Below are 23,493 nucleotides of genomic sequence, written 5' to 3'. Positions count from 1 at the left end.
GAACTCGGAGGATGGAACACAGACTACGTTGGTGAAAGTTTTCAAGTGCCTTGATGTGCCTCCTGTGTGACCCATGTCTCACTGCCATATAGCAAGGTGGGGGGAACCACTGCTCAATATACGTGCAACTTTGTAGATAATTTCAGCTACCTACAGCTGAAGACACGGTTTTGGAGTCTGTCAAAGGCTTGAGATGCACATCTGATCCGATGTTGAATCTCTTCATCGATGTCTGAGGTGGTGGACAGGTGGTAGCCGAGATACTGAAAGTGGGTAACATAATAGAGGGTAGTACCATTAAGCTGGATGGATGGAGGTGTGACTGAACCAGGGGCAGGTTGAAAGAGAATCTGAGTCTTAAATACATTCACCTCAAGGCCGAGGTGTGTATACGCATCTGTATAGGTGTTCAGGGTCTCATATTGGCCGCGTTCAGTGTGAGCGACAAGGGTGAGGTTGCTTGCATGTTGAAGCTCAGTAATGGAAACTGCCGACAGCTTTGTATCTGTTTGGAGTCGTCTTGATGTTGAAAAGACCCTTCATCTATACTGGATGTTCATCCTGCTACTTAAATTGGCACTGGTTTGAGTAAGGAAGACAGCCAAGTAAATGAAAAAGAGAGTTGGTGCTAGTGCACACCCTTGTTTTACCCTGTTTGGATGGGAAAGAACTGAGAGTGGGTGTTACTGTGCTGGACACTGCTGTTCATGCCATTGTGGAGTTGCCTCACAATGTCGATGAATTTTAGTGGACAGCCAAAACAACTGAGGGTCCGCCAGAGGGCTTCCCTGTTGACCGAGTTGAAGGCCTTGGTTAGGTCGATGAAGGCCGTGTACAGGTCACAACGCTGTTCTTTGCACTTTTCCTGTATCTGGCAGACAGCAAAGATCATGACAGTGGTGCCATGTGATGGTCTAAAACCACATTGAGATTCTGGGAGGAAGTTATCCGACTCAGGAAGAAGTCTGTTCAGGAGGACTTGGTCGATAATCATCCCAGTTACGGACAGCAGTGAGATCCCATCGGATAAGCAGAGGGGGGCCGCGTGGTGAGTGATTGGGCCATATAATGGTTTAGTGGAATTGAAAAATTCACGCATCTTGTAGTGAACTGCTAATTTTTGTGTTTTACGCGCTGTATTTTTCCATCATTCATTCATTATTTTGTGAAATTTGCACTGGGCTGTCGCTCTTATCTTGTGGAAGGTATCAGCTTTGGTCTGAGACTGAGGGTTGCTCTGCCAGTCAGTAAAAGCAGCATGTTTATCATCGATGAGTACATTAATTACCGGGTCATTTTCATCAAACCAGTCCTGGGTGTATTCTTTTGATCTGGCAGAGAGTCTCACTGCAGGCTTTTGTCATGACAGTGTTGAGAATATCCCATTCAGCACTGGGATAAGGTTGTTTGTTGTCAGGTTGTTTATCAGCCCATGTTATATCGGCTCTCTGAAAGCATGTGCTACTGCTGGATTCTCCAGACGCTTAGTGTTAAAACCTGTTCTGGAGGCTTGCTGCCTTCGTCGTTTTGGGGCAACGTGAAGTGAGAGCTTTTCTCTGACAAGTCGATGATCAGTGTCACAGTGGTCTGAGCCACGCATGGCATGGATGATGAGGACATCTCAGTGATCTCTTTCTCCGACAATGATGTAGTCGATGAGATGCCAGTGTTTGGATCGCGGGTGTTGCCACGAACCCTTGAACTTTTCTGCCTGCCTAAACAAGGTGTTGATGATAGTGAGGTTGTGTGCAGCACACTTGCGGAGGAGGAGTAGGCCGTTAGGATGACACTTGCCTAGTCCATTTCTCCCTATGGTTCCCTGCCAAATGTTAGCATCTCTGCCAACTCTGGTATTGAAGTCGCCAAGGAGCACAACCTTGTCTTCTCTGGGGATAGAGGTTAGCACTCTGTCAAGGTTGGCATGAAAAGCCTCCTTGATGTCATCCTCTGTATCCAGTGTTGGGGCGTATGCACTGATGAAGAAGGCAAGACGTGAGTGATTCAGTGGGACTTGAAGCGTCATGAGGCGCTCGTTAATCCCAACAGGCATTTCAGTTAGCCTGTGTAGGATGGATTGGTGGAGGGCAAAGCCAACTCCATAAAGGCAGTTTCTCTCCGCTGCAGGCTTACCCTTCCGGAAGAAGGTATAGCCAGACCCCTGTTCTGTGAGCTGGCCCTCGTCTGGAAGCCGGGACTCACTAATGGCTGCTATGTCAATATTTTACCTAGCCAGCTCTTTTGCCACAAGGGCGGATCTTTTTTCAGGACGTTCATATGTGCCAGTATCTTGGAGGGTCCTGACATAATATGGAGCAACCATAAGAGGTTGTATCGTTTATTTTGATCTGTGATTATGATCGTGTTTTCGACCACATTAGGATGACCTTACTGAGTGTGGTTGCCCAGTCAGGTTGTGTTTATAGGCAGGCTATGTTAAGGGCACCTTTTCTAGCCCCTCCCCATGTGGGGTGAGCAGATTGGCTCCTCAAAAGGGCTGCTCAGTCACACAGACTGGACTGGATTGCACAACTGCCTAGATCCCAGTGCGTAAATGACCATCTTATCTGTGCCGCCCATGTGCAGAGTTGTGACTAGAGAGAGGTATGATGAGAGGTATGATGGGCTGGATGATGGCTGCGCGTGAGTTGATTTATGTGGTGAGGCAGGAGTGCAGGCTGCAACCACACATCTTGGCTCTCCATTTTCCTGATCCAGTGGTGCAAGTGTTGTAATGACTGGGGAGAGGGAGAGTTGCAATGGACTGCCGATAGCCCAGTTTGTTGGGTTTTGCCTTAGTAGCCTGTCCATCATGTATTTGCCAAGGTTAATCCGCAAGGCAGCGGGGCGGTGGTTGGTAGGTGCCAGGACGTGTCCACATGCCAGAGTGCCTATGCGCTGTCCCTCTGGGGCCCACTGCTACTCCAGGATCCCCTGCTGGTCTAGCCTGGGGCCACGAGGCACCCAGTACGTGTGTTGCCACGAGGAGGCACAGCAGGAGTCTTGATGGCGAGGAGGCTGTGTACTGGCAGGGGAAGACTTTTGCAAGTTGCTTCGCTGTTCGCCACGAGGGCTAATCAGCGGCAGCAGCTGAGAGCGAGAGGGAGCAAGCAGTACTTGCACCTTAACACTGACATAATGTTGCTCTCTCTCTCTCTCTCTCTCTCTCTCTCTCTCTCTCTCTCTCTCTCTCTCTCTCTCTCTCTCTCTCTCTCTCTCTCTCTCTCTCTCTCTCTCTCTCTCTCTCTCTCTCTCTCTCTCTCTCTCTCTCTCTCTCTCTCTCTCTCTCTCTCTCTCTCTCTCTCTCTCTCTCTCTCTCTCTCTCTCTCTCTCTCTCTCTCTCTCTCTCTCTCTCTCTCTCTCTCTCTCTCTCTCTCTCTCTCTCTCTCTCTCTCTCTCTCTCTCTCTCTCTCTCTCTCTCTCTCTCTCTCTCTCTCTCTCTCTCTCTCTCTCTCTCTCTCTCTCTCTCTCTCTCTCTCTCTCTCTCTCTCTCTCTCTCTCTCTCTCTCTCTCTCTCTCTCTCTCTCTCTCTCTCTCTCTCTCTCTCTCTCTCTCTCTCTCTCTCTCTCTCTCTCTCTCTCTCTCTCTCTCTCTCTCTCTCTCTCTCTCTCTCTCTCTCTCTCTCTCTCTCTCTCTCTCTCTCTCTCTCTCTCTCTCTCTCTCTCTCTCTCTCTCTCTCTCTCTCTCTCTCTCTCTCTCTCTCTCTCTCTCTCTCTCTCTCTCTCTCTCTCTCTCTCTCTCTCTCTCTCTCTCTCTCTCTCTCTCTCTCTCTCTCTCTCTCTCTCTCTCTCTCTCTCTCCTCTCTCTCTCTCTCTCTCTCTCTCTCTCTCTCTCTCTCTCTCTCTCTCTCTCTCTCTCTCTCTCTCTCTCTCTCTCTCTCTCTCTCTCTCTCTCTCTCTCTCCTCTCTCTCTCTCTCTCTCTCTCTCTCTCTCTCTCTCTCTCTCTCTCTCTCTCTCTCTCTCTCTCTCTCTCTCTCTCTCTCTCTCTCTCTCTCTCTCTCTCTCTCTCTCTCTCTCTCTCTCTCTCTCTCTCTCTCTCTCTCTCTCCTCTCTCTCTCTCTCTCTCCCTCTCTCCTCTCTCTCTCTCTCTCTCTCCTCTCTCTCTCTCTCTCTCTCTCTCTCTCTCTCTCTCTCTCTCTCTCTCTCTCCTCTCTCTCTCTCTCTCTCTCTCCTCTCTCTCTCTCTCTCTCTCTCTCTCTCTCTCTCTCTCTCTCTCTCTCTCTCTCTCTCTCTCTCTCTCTCTCTCTCTCCTCTCTCTCTCTCTCCTCTCTGACCTGTACAGTATTAATTGTACGGTGTGTCATGTGTAAACCTCACAGTAACCCATTCCCAAGTACAACATTGAATTCCAATTTTAAAATGATTGATTCAAGAATATTTGTCACCAATACATACCATATAACCCTCCCTACATGTTCAGTTAGTAAACTCATTACAAGCTGTAATAACTCCCTTTAGCATGAGCTGTTACCAAACATGTACGGGCTACCATAGGTTATTAATCATTGTGGAGAAGTGATAACATAATGTAATAATTAAAGAGGAGTGACCGGGAGGAAAGTGATGATATGTTTGTGACTTAACCTGCACTGTACTGTACAGTGAACCCTCACTTTACGCAGTTAATTCAACCCACGGTGGCCCGCGTAAAGTGAGAAACGCCGTAAGTGAACAACATAACATATGGGATTAATTGAAATAGAGACCGGGCCGACCCCCAAACTCCATTTTTTCAGACACAATACCTACGTTGTAGTAAAAATAACTTCTTAATTTTATGATGGTATGCACACACAATTAATAATTAAGGGAAATATCAATAATATTAGGTTTTTTAACACTTACATTAGTAGAAAATATGGCTGGTTCCGCGGCAGAGGGCAGATTATTGGCCCTCACCTGTATCACTTGTATCAATTGTATCACTCCACCACAGAGGCTTGCAGGGCCTCTTTGTCAAACCCCTCAAAGTCCATATAAGTCCATATACTCACTATCATTATCACTGACTTGGGCCAGCTGTGGTGGGTGGTGGGTGAAGAACTCGGTAATGTTTTGATGACTGGGCGACCTTGTGCGCACCCTGCTCGCGCCGCTCTCCGCGTAAAAGGGTACACACACCGCGGAAAGTGAGCATTCCGGTTTCGGCAGGGTACCGCGTAAACGTGGAAACGCGTAAAGTGGGACCACGTAAAGCGAGGGTTGACTGTACTGTACTGTACTGCACTGCACTGCACTGTATTTTACTGTACTGTACTGTACTGTATTGTATTTTACTGTACTGTGCTGTACTGTATTGTATTTTACTGTACTGTACTGTATTGTATTTTACTGTACTGTATTGTATTTTACTGTACTGTACTGTACTGTATGGTACTGTATGGTACTGTACTGTATTGTATTTTACTGTACTGTACTGTATTGTACTGCACTGCACTGTATTTTACTGTACTGTATTGTACTGTATTGTACTGTACTGCACTGTATTTTACTGTACTGTACTGCACTGTACTGTACTGTACTGCACTGTACCGTACCGCACTGTAGTTTACTATACTGTATTGTACTGCACTGCACTGTATTTTACTGTACTGTATTGTACTGTACTGTACTGTACTGTACTGTACTGTACTGTACTGTATTTTACTGTACTGTATTGTACTGCACTGCACTGTATTTTACTGTACTGTACTGTATTTTACTGTACTGTACTGTATTGTACTGCACTGCACTGTATTTTACTGTACTGTATTGTACTGTACTGTACTGTACTGTACTGTACTGTACTGTATTTTACTGAACTGTATTGTACTGCACTGCACTGTATTTTACTGTACTGTACTGTATTTTACTGTACTGTACTGTATTTTACTGTACTGTACTGTATTTTACTGTACTGTACTGTACTGTATTTTACTGTACTGTATTGTACTGCACTGCTCTGTATTTTACTGTACTGTACTGTATTTTACTGTACTGTACTGTATTGTACTGTACTGTACTGTATTTTACTGTACTGTACTGTATTTTACTGTACTGTATTTTACTGTACTGTTTTGTACTGTACTGCACTGTACTGTACTGAACTTTTCTGTACTGTACTGTTCTGTACTATACTGTACTGTACTTTTCTGTACTGTATTGTACTGTACTGTACTTTTCTGTACTGTATTGTACTGTACCATATTGTGATGTATTGTACTGTACTCTACTCAACTCTACTCTAATGTACTGTACTCTACTGTATTGTACTGAACTCTACTGTACTGTACTGTATTGTACTGTACTGTACTCTACTCTATTGTATAGTACTGTACTCTACTCTACTCAACTGTACTCTACTGTACTATACTCTACTGTACTCTATTGTACTCTATTGTACTGTACACTACTGTATTGTACTGTACTGTACTGTACTGTACTGTACTGTACTGTACTCTATTGTACTGTAGTCTATTGTACTGTAGTCTACTGTACTGTACTCTACTAGATTGTACTGTACTACACTGTACTGTACTTACTGTACTGTACTCTACTGTATTGTACTCTACTGTACTGTATTGTACTGTACTCTACTGTACTGTACTCTACTGTACTGTACTCTACTGTACTGTACTCTACTGTACTCTACTGTCCTGTACTCTACTGTACTCTATTCTACTGTATGCTACTCTACTGTACTCTACTGTACTCTACTCTACTCTACTGTACTCTGCTGTACTCTACTCTACTGTACTCTACTCTACTCTACTCTCCTGTACTGTACTCTCCTCTACTGTACTCTCCTGTACTGTACTCTCCTGTACTGTACTCTCCTGTACTCTAATCTACTGTACTCTACCCTACTGTACTCTACTCTACTGTACTATACTCTACTCTACTGTGCTCTATTGTACTCTACTGTATTGGACTCTACTGTACTCTACTCTACTGCATTGTACTCTACTGATGACATCTCTCTTACTACAGGCTGAACTAGCTCAACAGAATGCCTGCGAGAGGTTTGAACATATGTCATCAAGGGCCAAGGATGGTAAGTATTAATGGACTTCAACTTTAATACTTCTCACCTAACCAAACCTAACCTAACTTAAACCTAACCTAACTTAAACCTAACCTAACTTAAACCTAACTTAAACCTAACCTAACCTTAATGGGGGTTATTAGTGGTTGAGACCATTAACCTGTGTTTTATTGGTGGTGATATTGTTTGTTGCACTTGACTGCTGTTAAACTCTCTGCTGTACTGGTGACTTGACTTTAGTACTTTAAAATAATTCTGTGTTAGGTTCAATTTTTCCTTAGGTTGTGTTTATATGAGGAGCCGTAGTACGCTAGGACAAGCGCCGCCGTAAATGAAAAGCAGAAAAATACAGTTAAAAGTTTGTGATTAACATAACTTTGGAACCAGTGAAGAAATTGAACTGATTAAAATTACAGATTGTTACAGTTAGTGGCAGCCATCATGCATATACTGTATTATTTTTAGGCACACTGTACTAGTCCTTCTCCAACTCCTCATATATATATATATATACAGTACAGTATATATGTACTGTTTTTCTTTGCTTATATACATTTGTTGTTGATATATGTTGTTGGTCAGGGTCTAGACTCATGGAGGTTCATATACATATATTTCTTCAATTTTCTGAAGATGTGAGAATACATATACAGTACTGTACAATGGCTCCCTAAAGCTGCACCACAGATTGTCTCAAGAGCATTGGGCCGAAAGTGGACCAAACCTTGAAGGAATTACTACTACTATTGTTAAACCTCTTATTTGACCGACAACACAGAGGAACTTCTGTTGTATCGAGGGTCATGTGAGACAACCCCATATAATGCATTATATGGTGGGAGAAGTTGTGCAGTGTACGGAGATTGAACTATGGTTTTTTTTTATGGTTCCCCAAAGAAGAGGAAAGTAGAGTAGTGGTGATGAAGAATATATTAATGGTTGTGAGGCTCCTGTGTGTGTGTGTGTACAGCCAGACATAGCACAAATGTTAGCACCATCCTAGACCTAAACAGTCTTGTGTTGGTCACTTCCATAGGTAGATCTGCGACAGTATCACTTGAGGAGTTACCTGTACTGTATACAACTAATGTATGTGTAACCGCCAATCAGGGCGGTTAAAGGATTATTCAGACTCGTCACTTCAAACTCGAACATTATAATTCGGTCAAACCTGTTGAATACATTTCATTTTAGTATTTCAAATAAATCATACATAGGCACTCTTATATAAATGTTTAATCCAATATATATTTACATAACAGTCATAACTATGTAATTAGTCTAATCTTAACACTTACAATGAGTGCTTAATTTGTCATATTTTATGTCGTCACAATGATAAACGATGCAATGGACACATTTATGTATTTGATTTATATCACTTATGATTTACCTGTAGAACTGAACGACTTCAAGTCACGGCGTGTAGCGGCTTTCAGGAAGAACTTGATTGAACTTGCTGAACTAGAACTAAAACACTCCAAGGTATGTATATATGTATGTATGTACAGTAAAACCTCGATTAACCGACCCTCGATTAACCAACTATCGGATTAACCGTCAATCCCTGACCCCTAAAAAAAATACACTACTGTATTTTTTTTATTTTTTATTTTTATTTATTTTTTTATTCAGGGATTAGCCCACCCGGGCACAGGTCACTGACCCACGTCGGGGCCTGGGGGGCGATAATGTAATAATATTAATAATGATAATGATAATACTTGTAATAATAATAATATTAGTAATAAAGAACCATAAAGAAATGCAAAAATGAAAAAAAAATCAAGAGTGAGAAACAATGTACCTGTGTGTAGGTTGTGTTGTCAATAGTAAGAGAAACAATTGAGACCCTGCAATTGTGTGTAAATGTGGAAGAAAGTTAGATCATCAACCTGGGACTTGGTCACAATTTTCGTGATGACATACTGTATGTTCTTTGACTTAACCATTTTTAATTCACGGTTTCTGTGCTGGTTCATATTTATTTACTAAAGTGGTTATTGTTTTAAAGCAAATTCTATTGAAATATGAATGGCAAATGAACAAAAATAAATAGAGGGACTTAAATGAGGTAGGTTAGGGAAAGGTACTTTGAAAATGTAGGTTTTATTTCCGTAGACTTTATGTACTATTAACCGGCCTTTTGGATTATCCGTCGGCCCCTTCCCCCCATATGTGGTCGGTTAATCGAGGTTTTACTGTATGTTTGTTTGTTGTGTATTGGGTGTACGGTACTGTACATCTCCTAACCTGACTGGTGAAGAAGTGAGAGCAGGTGAGTTCATTGTCTCCACATAGTGAAGTCTTCATACTATGTTCCAGGCATGGGCAACCTTTCCTCAGTCATGGGCCGCATTATGAGGCCAACCCACCGAAATTTATATCCTATCTAACCCAAGATGGGCGGATCCAGGAATCTCAAGGGGGGGGGGGAGAGGTCCAAAGAGTTGTGGGTGGGGGAACATGGTGAGGACAGCGAGCCCCCTTAGCTGGAGGGGGGCAGCATTGTAGCCCCTCAATTTTTTTTTAAATCTGACCAATATCTCGGGCTTTTGAAGCAATGTGCACTTGATATTAAGAAATATTTTGAGGCCAATAGTAATTACTTTTTACTATATAAAACTACCTGAATACAATACTGAATTAAAGAAAAAATATTGGAATTTTCTGATGAAAAGGGGGTTCGGGAACCCCCAGAACCCCCCCTGGAACTGCCCCTGCAAAAGTAATGTTAATATTGTGTTAGCACGGACAGTGAATCATAGCGTCCACCTTATGATGTTTTCAGTTTACAATCACAGTCTTTTTCATTTATAAAACAAATCCATCATAATTTTTTAAGTAAAATTTTAATGTTTCTTGGCATTTAGCAGAAGATGAGTGAAGCAGTCTGAGAATACTTAGATTTTTCCTACAGTTACAACATTTGTCTTACTTATGAGATACACCCACCAGAATAATGTAAATGTTAATATATGAGGAACTACACTGAAACAACCTATAGGCCATCACCCCACCCAACCTTTGTTAATTCCCAAGTGACCCACTGCCACATAGCAGCTAATCCATCAAATGGACCCCACTGATCTTGGCCCATAAACTCGCACAAGTTAAATGTTTATATTGTTGACTATATATACTTATTTCTCTGTTACTTTTTGTAGTTACTTACTCTTAGGTGATGAAACAATAACGAATTGTCTGTGAAGATTATTCTTTTAATAATTATTACTTTTACTCACCACAAACTGGCTGCATCTACCTGAACTGCGGGCCACATTAAACAGATTTTCTCATTCACTCCGCGGGCCGCACAAAGACGTGGTTTGGGCCTCGGGTTGCCTATGCTGTATAGTGTGTTGTATCCACAGCCTTCCTTGTGGGCAGTCATGTCTTGGATGGTACATCTTCTCATGAAGTTTAATTGTCTTACAATTACAATATAGATCATGTCAGTGATTCTTGGACACCCAACACATTATTTTATAACTTGATGTTGAGAATTTATAGTGTGACAGAACTTGAAAATTAGAAATACAGTATTGTATTATTGTATTGTATTTATGAAATTAACAGGTGAGAGTGACAAGTGCAGTACTGGAGGGGGGGGGGGGTTATGAGTTGTAGAGTGGGATTAGCCCACCCGGGCACAGGTGAACGACCCACATCGGGGCCTGGGGGGTCAAAAAAATATGAATAGAAAGAAATTAAAAATAGAAAAAGGAAAAGGTTATATCAATCTACATTATTGTGTCTACTGTAAAACTGTTTTCATTAAAAGTCATAGTTTTCAGGAACCAAACAAGGATGTTAATGGGGGAATAGGTGTATGGTAGTCTGTAGTAACATGTCTCTACTCTACTGTACCAGTAGTAGGAGAGAGGGGATAGGGTGTACAGGGTGTGGTAAGGGATCTTAACAAGGTGTGTGTGAAAGATAGAACATTAAACATTAGGAAGACCACAGGTAAAGGCTATTGGAGTCGATGAAGTGGATTGTAGCGAATAACACGGAATAGAAAAAACGAACGCACCAAAATGAACTATGACAAATAATGAAATGCCGGAGGACATAAAGGAATAGTTTTTTGCATTTGGGAATGACGCCATACGGCAATATACAGTGAAGAAAGGACAGAGCACAGAGGGAAGTTTGACAGTAGTATTGTAAAGTTTGGGGCCAAGGAACCTAAGGAACAGTTACCTTGACGTGTGGCGGCAGTAAGTTTGGTGTAGAGTTACCTGAAGGGTTAATAATGGCAGGGGCTAGAAACAGTGAAGGACGGAAGGTGTGAGTAGCAGCACGGAGGGAAGGATACTAGAGGATAGATGGTAGAGTATGTACAGAGGCAGTGTAGGAGGTGTGTACATCACGTGAGGGAGGGTGAAGCACTACATTAAGGGGAGAGGGTGAAGCACTACATTAAGGAGAGAGGGTGAAGCACTACATTAAGGAGAGAGAGAGAGAGAGAGAGGGTTGTGAGGGAGAGGGTGAAGCACTACATTGAGAGAGAGAGAGAGAGGGTTGTGAGGAGGGGTGGCACCATTAAGGAGAGAGAGAGAGAGAGAGAGAGGGTTGTGAGGAGGGTGAAGCACTACATTAGGAGAAGAGGAGAGAGGGTTGTGAGGAGGTGAAGCACTACATTAGGAGAGAGAGAGAGAGGGTTGTGAGGGTGACACTACATTAAGGAGAGAGGGTTGTGAGGAGGTGAAGCACTACATTAAGGGGAGAGAGAGAGGGTTGTGAGGAGGGTGAAGCTCTACATTAAGGAGAGAGAGAGAGGGTGAAGCACTACATTAAGGAGAGAGAGAGAGGTGAAGCACTACATTAAGGAGAGAGAGAGAGAGGGTTGTGAGGAGGGTGAAGCACTACATTACGGAGAGAGAGAGAGAGAGAGAGAGAGAGAGAGAGTTGTGAGGGAGGGTGAAGCACTAAATTAAGGAGAGAGAGAGAGGGTTGTGAGGAGGGTGAAGCACTACATTAAGGGGAGAGAGAGAGAGAGGGTTGTGAGGAGGGTGAAGCACTACATTAAGGAGAGAGAGAGAGAGGGTTGTGAGGAGGGTGAAGCACTACATTAAGGAGAGAGAGAGAGAGAGGGTTGTGAGGGAGGGGTGAAGCACTACATTAAGGAGAGAGAGAGAGAGAGAGAGGGGTTGTGAGGAGGGTGAAGCACTACATTAAGGAGAGAGAGAGAGAGGATTGTGAGGGAGGTGAAGACTACATTAAGGAGAGAGAGAGAGAGAGAGAGAGAGAGAGAGAGAGGGTTGTGAGGAGGGTGAAGCACTACATTAAGGGGAGAGAGAGGGTTGTGAGGGAGGGTGAAGCACTACATTAAGGAGAGAGAGAGAGAGAGGGTTGTGAGGAGGGTACAACTACATTAAGGGAGAGAGAGAGAGAGGGTTGTGAGGGGAGGGTGAAGCACTACATTAAGGGGAGAGAGGTTGGGGAGGGAGGGTGAAGCACTACATTAAGGAAAGAGAGAGGGTTGTGAGGGAGGGTGAAGCACTACATTAAGGAGAGAGAGAGAGGGTTGTGAGGGAGGGTGAAGCACCACATTAAGGAGAGAGAGAGAGAGAGAGAGAGGTTGTGGAGGGAGGGTGAAGCACTACATTAAGGAGAGAGAGAGAGAGAGAGAGAGAGAGAGAGAGAGAGAGAGAGAGAGTTGTGAGGTTGTGAGAGGGGAGGGTGAAGCACCTTTAATAAGGGAGAGAGAGAGAGGTTTTGAGGGAGGGTGAAGCACTACTAAGGAGAGAGAGAGAGGGTTAGAGGAGGGTGAAGCACCATTAAGGGGGGAGAGGGTTGTGAGGAGGGGTGAAGCACTAACATTAAGGAGAGGAAAGAGGGTTGTGAGGGAGGGTGAAGCACTACATTAAGGAGAGAGAGAGGGTTGTGAGGGAGGGTGAAGCACTACATTAAGGAGAGAGAGAGAGAGAGAGGGTGAGGAGGGTAAGCACTACATTAAGGGAGAGAGAGAGAGAGAGGGTTGTGAGGGAGGGTGAAGCACTACATAAGGGGAGAGGTTGTGAGGAGGAAGCACCACATTAAGGAGAGAGAGAGAGGTTGTGAGGGAGGGTGAAGCACCACATTAAGGAGAGAGAGAGAGCGAGAGAGAGGGGGGTGAGGGAGGTGAAGCACTACATGAAGGAGAGAGAGAGAGAGGGTTGTGAGGAGGGTGAAGCACTACATTAAGGAGAGAGAGAGAGAGAGAGAGAGAGAGAGGGTTGTGAGGGAGGGTGAAGCACTACATTAAGGGAGAGAGAGAGAGAGAGAGGGTTGTGAGGGAGGGTGAAGCACTACATTAGAGAGAGAGAGAGAGGGTTGTGAGGGAGGGTGAAGCACTACATTAAGGAGAGAGAGAGAGGGTTGTGAGGAGGGTGAAGCACTACATTAAGGAGAGAGAGAGAGAGGGTTGTGATGGAGGGTGAAGCACTACATTAAGGAGAGGGAGAGAGAGGGTTGTGAGGAGGGTAGCACTACATTAAGGAGAGAGAGAGAGGGGGGTAAGGGAGGGTGAAGCACTACATTAAGGAGAGAGAGAGAGAGGTTGTGAGGGAGGGTGAAGACTAACATTGGAGAGAGAGAGAGAGAGGTTGTGAGGGAGGGTGAAGCACTACATTAAGGAGAGAGATAGAGAGAGAGGGTTGTGAGGGAGGGTGAAGCACTACATTAGGGAGAGAGAGAGAGAGGGTTGTGAGGGGGGGTGAAACACTACATTAAGGAGAGAGAGAGAGGGTTGTGAGGGAGGGTGAAGCACTACATTAAGGAGAGAGAAAGAGAGGGTTGTGAGGGAGGGTGAAGCACTACATTAAGGAGAGAGGGTAAGCACCACAAGGGGAGAGAGGGTGAAGCACTACATTAAGGAGAGAGGGTGAAGCACTACTAAGGAGAGAGAGGGTGAAGCACTACATTAAGGAGAGAGAGGGTGAAGCACTATTGGGGAGAGAGGGTGAAGCACTACATTAAGGAGAGAGGGTGAAGCACTACATTAAGGAGAGAGGGATACCACACAAGGAGAGAGGGTGAAGCACTACATTAAGGGAGAGAGGGTGAAGCACTACATTAAGGAGAGAGGGTGAAGTACATTAAGGGAGAGAGGGTGAAGCACTTTAGAGAGAGGGGTGAGCACTACAATAAGGAGAGGAAGCCTACATAGGAGAGAGGGTGAAGCACTACATTAAGGAGAGAGGGTTGTGAGGGAGGGTGGCACTACATTAAGGAGAGATAGAGAGAGAGAGGGTTGAGGGGAGGGTGAAGCACTACATTAAGGAGAGGTAGAGGGTTGTGAGGAGGTGAAGACCACATTAAGGAGAGAGAGAGAGAGAGAGAGAGGGTTGTAGGAGGGTGAAGCACTACATTAAGAGAGAGAGAGAGAGGGTTGTGAGGAGGGTGAAGCACTACATTAAGGGAGAGAGGGTTGTGAGGGAGGGTGAAGCACTACATTAAGGATAGAGAGAGAGAGAGAGGTTGTGAGGGAGGGTGAAGCACTACATTAAGGAGAGAGAGAGAGAGTTGTGAGGGAGGGTGAAGCACTACATTAAGGAGAGAGAGAGAGAGGGTTGTGAGTGAGGGTGAAGCACTACATTAAGGAGAGAGAGAGAGAGACTTGTTATGATAGCATTATAGTCAGCATAATAGTAACTGTGCTTCATAATGGCAAGTATCATTTTGTTTTTCCTCTCCTTAGTTGAGATCCACTGCTGGTTTATATAATTAATGTGCACTGACTGTACTTGAATAAAGTTACTGAACCATATGTGAAGCCTATCATGCTTCTGCAAATTATTGAATACATTTTGGCAACAAACAATCCATAAGACTGTAAATTGGTAAATACATTAATAGGTGTACAAGTACAATATTCTGTATGTATATGTTGTCTTGATGTTGTTATTATTACATCAATTCTAAATGTACAGGCACAAGCTCAGCTTCTCAAGAACTGCTTACAATCCCTGAAAGAAGAGTGACATTTCTCTGAAAAAGTGAAAGCTTTGCAACAGGGAGAGACACCCTTGCAGACGGAGGTTTTCGTGCTCCACGCGGACTGCTATATGGCGCTAAGATGAAGTCACAGAGTATTACAAGTTGACACTACAGATATTGGGAGGTTGTTGGTGTAAGGTGATAGTGATGACTCACACTGAAGAAGATGGTTTGTTTGTGTTGGGGAAGACAAGACAGCTGTGATTTCTCATTACTGTTTAGGGATGCATCATGCTACACTGAAAACTGTGATTATAATTATTGTGACTAATGATGTCAAGTGTTAAAGGTAAACTATCAACCAGAAGACTGAGCTGCATTATGTTGTTTTGGAGGGGCTGTGTTGCCTTAATGAATGGTTCTAGAAGGTGGAGCTTTACAGGTGTGAAAGAAATTCTTTAAATAAATCAATATATTACATAGTCTGGGATAAATAAAACATTGCCAAAGAGTAATGGTCTGTTGATATATCTAATGTATAGTGTGTGAGAGAGTGGGAAATATAAGAACTGAAGTGTTTTCCCTGTACAGTACAGTACAGTACAGTACAGTATAATACAGCAGTACTGTAGTACAATACAGTACAGTACAGCAGTACAGTAGTACAATACAGTACAGTAGTACAGTACAGTAGTACATTAGTACAGTACAGTAGTACAATGCAGTACAGTACAGCAGTACAGTAGTACATTACAGTACAGTAGTACAGTACAGTACAATACAGCAGTACTGTAGTACAGTAGTACAGTACAGTACAGTAGTACAGTACAGTACAATATAGCAGTATAGTAGTACAATACAGTACAGTAGTACAGTACAATACAGTAGTACAGTGCAGTACAGTACAATACACAGCAGTACTGTAGTACAGTAGTACAATACAGTACAGTACAGCAGTACAGTACAGTACAGCACAGTATAGTACAGTACAGTACAGTACTGTACAGTATGGGGATGACCTTAAAGAAGGTCCTGACAGCTGTAACAGGTCAGGTCAAGTCCAGTTAGTTCCAGCTTATTTATACCACTTGACACGCGACTTTATATCCTGCGATGCTGTCAGAGTTTCGTTTACTGAGGCATGAATATCAGGATCAAACTATGTTAAATAACATTCTTGTAAAGCATCAGTTATTTTCCTACGGTGTTCCTCAGAGTTATTGTATATAATACTGTATATTACTAATTTGATATTCACTCCAGAATACAATGATGTATAATTTTCAGACAGGGTTGTTTGCACTGTACTGTATTATTATTATTATACTGTACATTATTCCTCATGTGTCAACATTTTCTCTTAGGAAGAAATTATTATTAATTAATGACTTGTTGTTAAGTCCCAAAAGACATTTGCAGCCAAACTTCTTTTTCAGTTATATAATTACATTTATAAATATTATCTACTCATACAGATTCTTTGATCAATTATTTTTTTTAATTGATGGCTTCTTTAATAATTCCACTCTGTTTAATGAGTAGCCAATAATTGTAGCATTTTTCCATTGGTTGTTATTATCATTTGTTTGTGCACATAGGATATTTCACTGATTATTGAGAGCTTTATCGCCTCTCGTGAATGACCCTCGACCAAGTCCGTGCTTGTCGTCGTCGAGGTAGGTCGGTACTGACATCTCTTAAGGATACCGACTTGGACAGTTTTATTTATCATCCAATTTTCATGATTTTTATATACAGTGTGTTATGTACCATATATCTATACAGTATGTTATGTACTGTATATCTATACAGTATGTTATACAGTATATCCAAGTACTGTATCAGACATTTTGGTAAAACAATTTTTTTTTCCTAAAATCGAAATTTTTAGAAATTTATTTCTGTGCCTATTTTCTTGCAAATTATTTATGTGATAGTTATCAACATAATTAACAAATTGTTAGAGTTACTTGCTGATTTTTTTTATTTAGCAAAATATTTATTTTTTTAATACAATATTCAACCTCTCCTAATCTTTTTTTTTTCTTAATTATTAGAAAATATGATCAACAAATTCTTTATATTTCTTTGCCCTTTCTAATGAGACCTTATTTTTGAAAATTGGCCCATAAATAGTGGATAAATTTCTGAAAAAGCTATAAGAAACCTATTATTGGTAAACGCTCTAGAGTGAGAAGAGCAATTAATCAGACGCCTGACCGCTTCAACAGTTGAAAGCTGCATTGACTTTCTTAGTCTAGCACCTCCTTCCTCTCTCTACACTGAGTAGCATACCAGAGAAAACAGAAATGTTATATTTTCTAGTTTATTTTACAAGAGGTTGTTGATACATGTCAGAGTGACCTTGCTACTGCACGGGGGCATGGCATTTAACTGTCCATTTAATTGCCAAATCTCCATAAATAACCTTTATATTGTGGGAGTGACTACTGGAGGGGTGCACATAGCTCTGAGTGACTACTGGAGGGGTGCACATAGCTCTGAGTGACTACTGAGGGTGCACATAGCTCTGAGTGACTACTGGAAGGGTGCACATAGCTCTGAGTGACTACTGAAGGGGTGCACATAGCTCTGAGTGACTACTGGAGGGGTGCACATAGCTCTGAGTGACTACTGGAGGGGTGCACATAGCTCTGAGAATTTTATTTATTTTTATTATTTTAAATAATTTTCTACCAACTCTCCTCGGTCGGTTTCCTAAAGCGGTTGTTGATGATTCCCGGGAGGCGATACACTTGTTTGCTTGGCACAGTCCAAGGCTCTGCCCTTGTATGCCTCAGCAATGACAATTTTACAAGTACCGTATTGAGATATATGCCCAATTTGTTAAGATTTTTGATATCTGTGATTCATGAAATTGATGTATTTAAAAGGTATTTCAGGATGTAATAATGGGTATTCTTTACTGTTTGTTTCTTTATCCCAACATGACACAAATTATAACTCGGTGAAACCTTTATTTAATGAACTATATACAGAAAGGAAAGTCCATTATATTGAGGGTCTGTTAGATGAGAAACCTCCTTTTAATGGACTATTTGGAAAGAGAAGTGTGTTATATTGTATGTTGAGTTGGTCTAACCACTGGCCAAACTGACCATATCAGCAGATCATATTGTTTGAAACAAAATTTTCATATACTTTTAAATAAAAACTATACACATACTGAATGTATACCATAGTCCTTTCCCTACAGCAGAACTTGCTCTTTATTCAATATTTTACTGCACTTAAGCCACAGATCCTTGATCTGCTTTTATAATAAAATTCTGTGAAAATCTTGTACCTGTACTGTTAAGAGTGCATTAAGTTGGTAAATATTATTATTGTTAAGGTATACAGTGGTCCCTCGGTTAACGAGCACAATCCGTTCTAGAAGGTTGCTCGTTAACCGAAACCATTGTTTCAATGGGTTTTTGGGTAATTGGTTCCAGCTCACCGAAAATTGCCTAAATTCAACAATAAAGATAGAAAAGTACACTTATTTTGAGGTGTGTATGTAGAAGGCTCCTGGATGATGATGATGATGGGAATTAGAATGGGGGTGGAGGTGAAGGGAGAAGAGAAGGCATTGGGGTGGAAGAGAAGTCACCCCATGGCGCCATTTCACCCATAAAATTTTCGTTCTCTTGGTGTAATTCAAGGTTATTTTCTTTAAATCAACACTGCACTGCATTATATATTGTCAATATGTAATATAAATTTCAAAATTACCAATAATTTGCTTGCAAACACAGAAAAAAAGCATTTAGTTGAAGAGAGTCTCAAGCAAGATGTTACCTCCACTGAAAGACACAAAGACTGACGCCTGTATGGTGTGTTGAGAGGCTGGACATGTACAAACTAGTGACCCTAACCTTCAATTATGTTCAATAATTGTTAAAATGACTAAAAAATTTAATATTAAACTTTAAAATTATTGAATAGTATAAACTTCTTGATATTTAGTAAACGGGTAAGGAATTTAAGCCTTAGAACCGATTACTGTATTGGCGGACTAATACTACAGCTGGTGGACCGCCAAATGCAAGCTAAAACATGTGGAGGTCGGCTCGTAAGAAACTCGTTAATCGAGGGATTGCTCGTTAACCGAAATTAAAGAATCTTATGGAAGGTGACTCGTTAACCGAGGGACCACTGTAGTTAATTAGATTAAAACTGACCAGATCAACTTTAGGTAGGTGAGGTTAAGTACTGTAGGTGACATTCCAGAGCTTTAAGAAGACTAATGAGTTAAAGTGATATTGAGAATAATGTCACAAGACTGTGTTGATGAGATTGGCAACGTGGGTGACATGAATGGTAATGGTTGTGAGAGAAGTGGCTGAAAGTTTTAGGGAACTGTTGGTAGAATGGGTCAATGTCTTATCACTTTCTTAATCTGTTCCTTCAAACATTTTTGGAGGGTTAAAAAAATATGTTAGTCTGCTGACCACACAGCCATTAAAAAACACTTGCCTTTTTATATATGTGGGGTAGTCTGGGCTATACCGTATCAGTGTTCCTAGAGAACAGTAAAATAAACCACAAGTGTTACTGGGCCAGACATCCTTCTGATGGAGGTAAGACCTTTACTGCACAGGTAAACCTTGACTTTAGGTAACTACTGGTATTTATCATTTTCAATTTTATGATACTAAGTTACTTACAGGGTTTCCTCGGGTTGTGAACGAGTTCCGTTCCTGAGGATGTCCTCGAGCTGAATTTGTCCGTAAGTTGGAACGCATTGTTCTGCGCACATCATTGTCAACCTTAATATCTCTCTTATTCATATTACGCCACATAACATTCAAATCCACCGCGCTTGTAGTCACAGAAACGTAGAAATCGGGAAACTTTGGTAAAGGATAACCCACCTACTGTATGTTGTTTTATACCTAATTGTACCAAGGTACGGTCATGTATTATTAAGTGTATGTACTCGTAGCATTAAGGAGAACTCAAGGTATCTAGGATGATTGGGAAGGTCCAATTGATATGGACTAGTGTACTATAAAGGATAAGTGTAGATCGTGTTTGAAGGTCATACTATTTACGTCTGTGAACGATTAGTGAACATAGCTACTGCAGGTATCAGATGAAAATATAAGAGAAAAATGATCTGGAAAAAGGATAAATGTATCAGACCTATGTGAAGTATTGGGAGTGATCCAGAAACTATTCTTCAAAGAAATTATCTTGTATGCCTTGGTGTGAACTTAGTACACTCTATCTCGTGTGACGAATAACCACGAACAATGCAATGATCAGAGAATCTTATGACTGTGTTCAGCGACTGCAACGTGTGAGGGGAGGATCCCTAAATACAGATTGAAGTGAAGTGGATATACCCACGCCATGAAAATACGATGCTAAGCCTTGTTCGAGGCTGGCGCCCATTCCGCCTGGCTACAGTTTAGAGTTAATGATATAGCCCAATTATTTTCCCCAGGAACTGTCAAACCAGAGCCTTACTTTAATATGTAATTTAGGATTAAGATATACAGTATTACCCCGCTTTACGCGGTTTCTCATTTACGCGGTGCCTCGCCAGAACCGAACTTTCACTTTCCCTGGTGCATCTACTCATATACGCGGGAAGCGGCACGGGCAGGATGCGCACAAGGTTGCCCGGTCATCAAACATTCGAAGTTCTTCACCCGCCACAGGTGGCCTAAGTCAGTGATAATGTTAGTGAGGATATGGACTTACAGTATATGGACTTTGAGGGGTTTGACAAAGAGGCCCTGCAAGCATATGTGGTGGATAGTGATACAATTGATACAAGTGATACAGGTGAGGGCCAATAATCTGCCCTCTGCCTCGGAACCAACTCCCCCATCCCTGTGTGCCCAGCCATCTTTTCTACTAATCTAAGTGTTAAAAAAACTAATATTATTGATATTTCTCTTAATTATTAATTGTGTGCATACCATCATAAAATTAAGATGTAATTTTACTACAACGTAGGTATTGTGTCTGGAAAAAGTGGAGTTTGGGGTCGGGCCAGTCTCTATTGGAATTAATCCCATATGTTCTGTTGTTCACTTTACGCGTGTTTCACTTTCCGCGTACTCGGGGTTCAATTGATCACAGAATCGGGTACTACTGTATATATATATACAGTTTTACCCCGCCTAACGCGTTTCACTTAACGTGTTTCGATATACGCCGTGCCTTGCCAAAGCTGAACTTTCACTTAACGCGAATTTTTCCACATATACGTGAGTGTCCGAGACGCTATTTTTAGATTTACTCCCACCCGCCACCCCCCTGACTGCCTGTTTTAGCTCATAAAATTCATACAAATTACTAGGTTGAGAATAATTTACATTGCTGGAATTTATAATTTGGTGATCATTTTGAATATAAACATCATATATTTTGCTTTAAACTTACAATTTTTAGATAAAATTTTTTCTTAGTAACTATGGTATCTTTTGTGCAAAATATACATTTATATTCAAAATTCCTGGTCTACAAGGAATCCAGCAATGTCAATTATATTATCCTAACTTTAGTTTGAGGTATTATTTATTAAAATTTAGTGGTTATCCCACACATCTCCTTGGGACGGTTGGTGGGGGTGGGGGAGGGAGGACCGACCGACCATCTGTTACCCTGTGAAGAATTATTATTTTTTTTATTAACTGAAGATATTTGTTTTAGCTCATAAAATTCATACAAATTACTGGTCAGAATATATTTACATTGCTGGAATTCTTATAATTTGGTGATCATTTTGAATATAAACATCATAGATTTTGCTTTAAACTTACAATTTTAGATAAAAATTTTTCTCTAGGTAACTATGGTATCTTTTGTGCAAAATATATGACATTTATATTCAAAATATTCCTGGTCTTACAAGGAATCCAGCAATGTCAATTATATTATCCTAACTTTAATCTGAGGTATTATTTAATACTAAATGTTAAAACTCTGGAAGGAAGGATTGGTGGGGGTGGGGGAGGGTTGGGACTGACCGCTGGTTGGAAGAGGGGGAGGCAAGGTGGGGTACTTTGATTGACAGATAGTGTCGTGAAGATTATTTTTTTTATTAACTGAAGATATTTGTTTTAGCTCATAAAATTCATACAAATTACCCTGTCAGAATATAATTTACGCTGGAATTTTATAATTTGGTGATCATTTTGAATATAAACATCATATATTTTGCTTTAAACTTACAATTTTTAGATAAAAATTTTTCAAGGTAACTATGTTATTTTGTGCAAAATATATGACATTTATATTCAAAATATTCCTGGTCTTACAAGGAATCCAGCAATGTCAATTATATTTTCCCAACTTTAGCTTGAGGTTATCCCACATCTCCTTGGGACGGTTGGTGGGGTGGGGGAGGGAGGGACCGACCGACCATCTGTTAGCCGGCTGTGTAGTGTGAGAGGGAGGAGTTGAGTCCATTATTTGAATGGACATTAACTTACGACTGTATTTCTATTTCTCTTAAGTATTAATTGTGTGCATGTACCATCATAAAATTAAGATGTTATTTTTACTACAACATAGGTATGTGCTTCAAAAGTGGAGTTTGGGGGTCGGGCCGGTTTCTATTGGAATTAATCCCATATGTTCTGTTGTTCACTTAACGGATTTCACTTAACGCGGACCTTCTGGGTTCAATTGACTGGGTATAACTGTATATATATATATATATATATATATATATATATATATATATATATATATATATATATATGTATGTATGTATGTATGTATGTATGTATGTATGTATGTATGTATGTATGTATGTATGTATGTATGTATGTATGTATGTATGTATGTATGTATGTATGTATGTATGTATGTATGTATGTATGTATGTATGTATGTATGTATATGTATTATATTTATATTTATATATATATATATATATATATATCTATCTATCTATATATATATATATATATATATATATATATATATATATATATATATATATATATATATATACAACACACACACACACACACCTAGACCCGACTTACTACGTGGACTTACGACCGCCTCAGATATAGATAAAAAAAAAAAAAAATTAAATGACACACGCATTTTCTATACCGAACGTTTCCAGTTAATGTAGTTCCATGTATAATTAGAAAATTATGGTCCCATGTGCATTCAGCTGACTACATTAAAGGTTAAGTGCTCAGTCACACTGTATCCATTCCTTATTATTTATTACTTTCACTGTACTGTATCCATTCATCATTATTCATTACTTTTACTGTACTGTATTTCATTGTAGATTTTTTATTAAAAAAAAAAAAAAATTTTTTTTTTCTATGTCGGACTTACGACCATGTCGGGCTTACGACCTGATTTGGTCCCTAACCCGTCGTAAGTCGGGGTCTAGGTGTGGACTTTAATTTCTCACTTGACTTGGGGTTTATTAAAGATTAATTGATGGTAATGGCAGGAAGCGCCCCTTTGAGAAAAATCCTGAACAGCACAAGAACACTTAAATCTACTAAACAAAATGAATTGTCCGTGACCCGTGGAAGGATAGGATAGCTACCAGA

At 41.0% G+C, this 23,493-nt stretch overlaps 1 protein-coding gene across 1 annotated transcript in view; it reads left to right on the top strand.

The window, feature by feature from the left end:
* LOC121875650 (sorting nexin-6-like) overlaps positions 1-15,567 on the top strand; it is a gene marked incomplete in the record, with an annotated part of 89,095 nt that extends 73,528 nt beyond the window's left edge. The window contains 3 exon segments of the mRNA XM_042380271.1: positions 6,967-7,030; positions 8,421-8,506; positions 14,941-15,567. Coding sequence (XP_042236205.1) covers positions 6,967-7,030; positions 8,421-8,506; positions 14,941-14,991 — 201 coding nt within the window.
* Positions 15,568-23,493: the final 7,926 nt, after the last annotated feature.

The sequence above is a fragment of the Homarus americanus genome, unplaced genomic scaffold (assembly GCF_018991925.1).
Source record: "Homarus americanus isolate GMGI-L3 unplaced genomic scaffold, GMGI_Hamer_2.0 scaffold22250, whole genome shotgun sequence".
Lineage (NCBI taxonomy): Eukaryota > Metazoa > Arthropoda > Malacostraca > Decapoda > Nephropidae > Homarus > Homarus americanus.
This window is presented reverse-complemented; position numbering and strand designations above follow the sequence as displayed.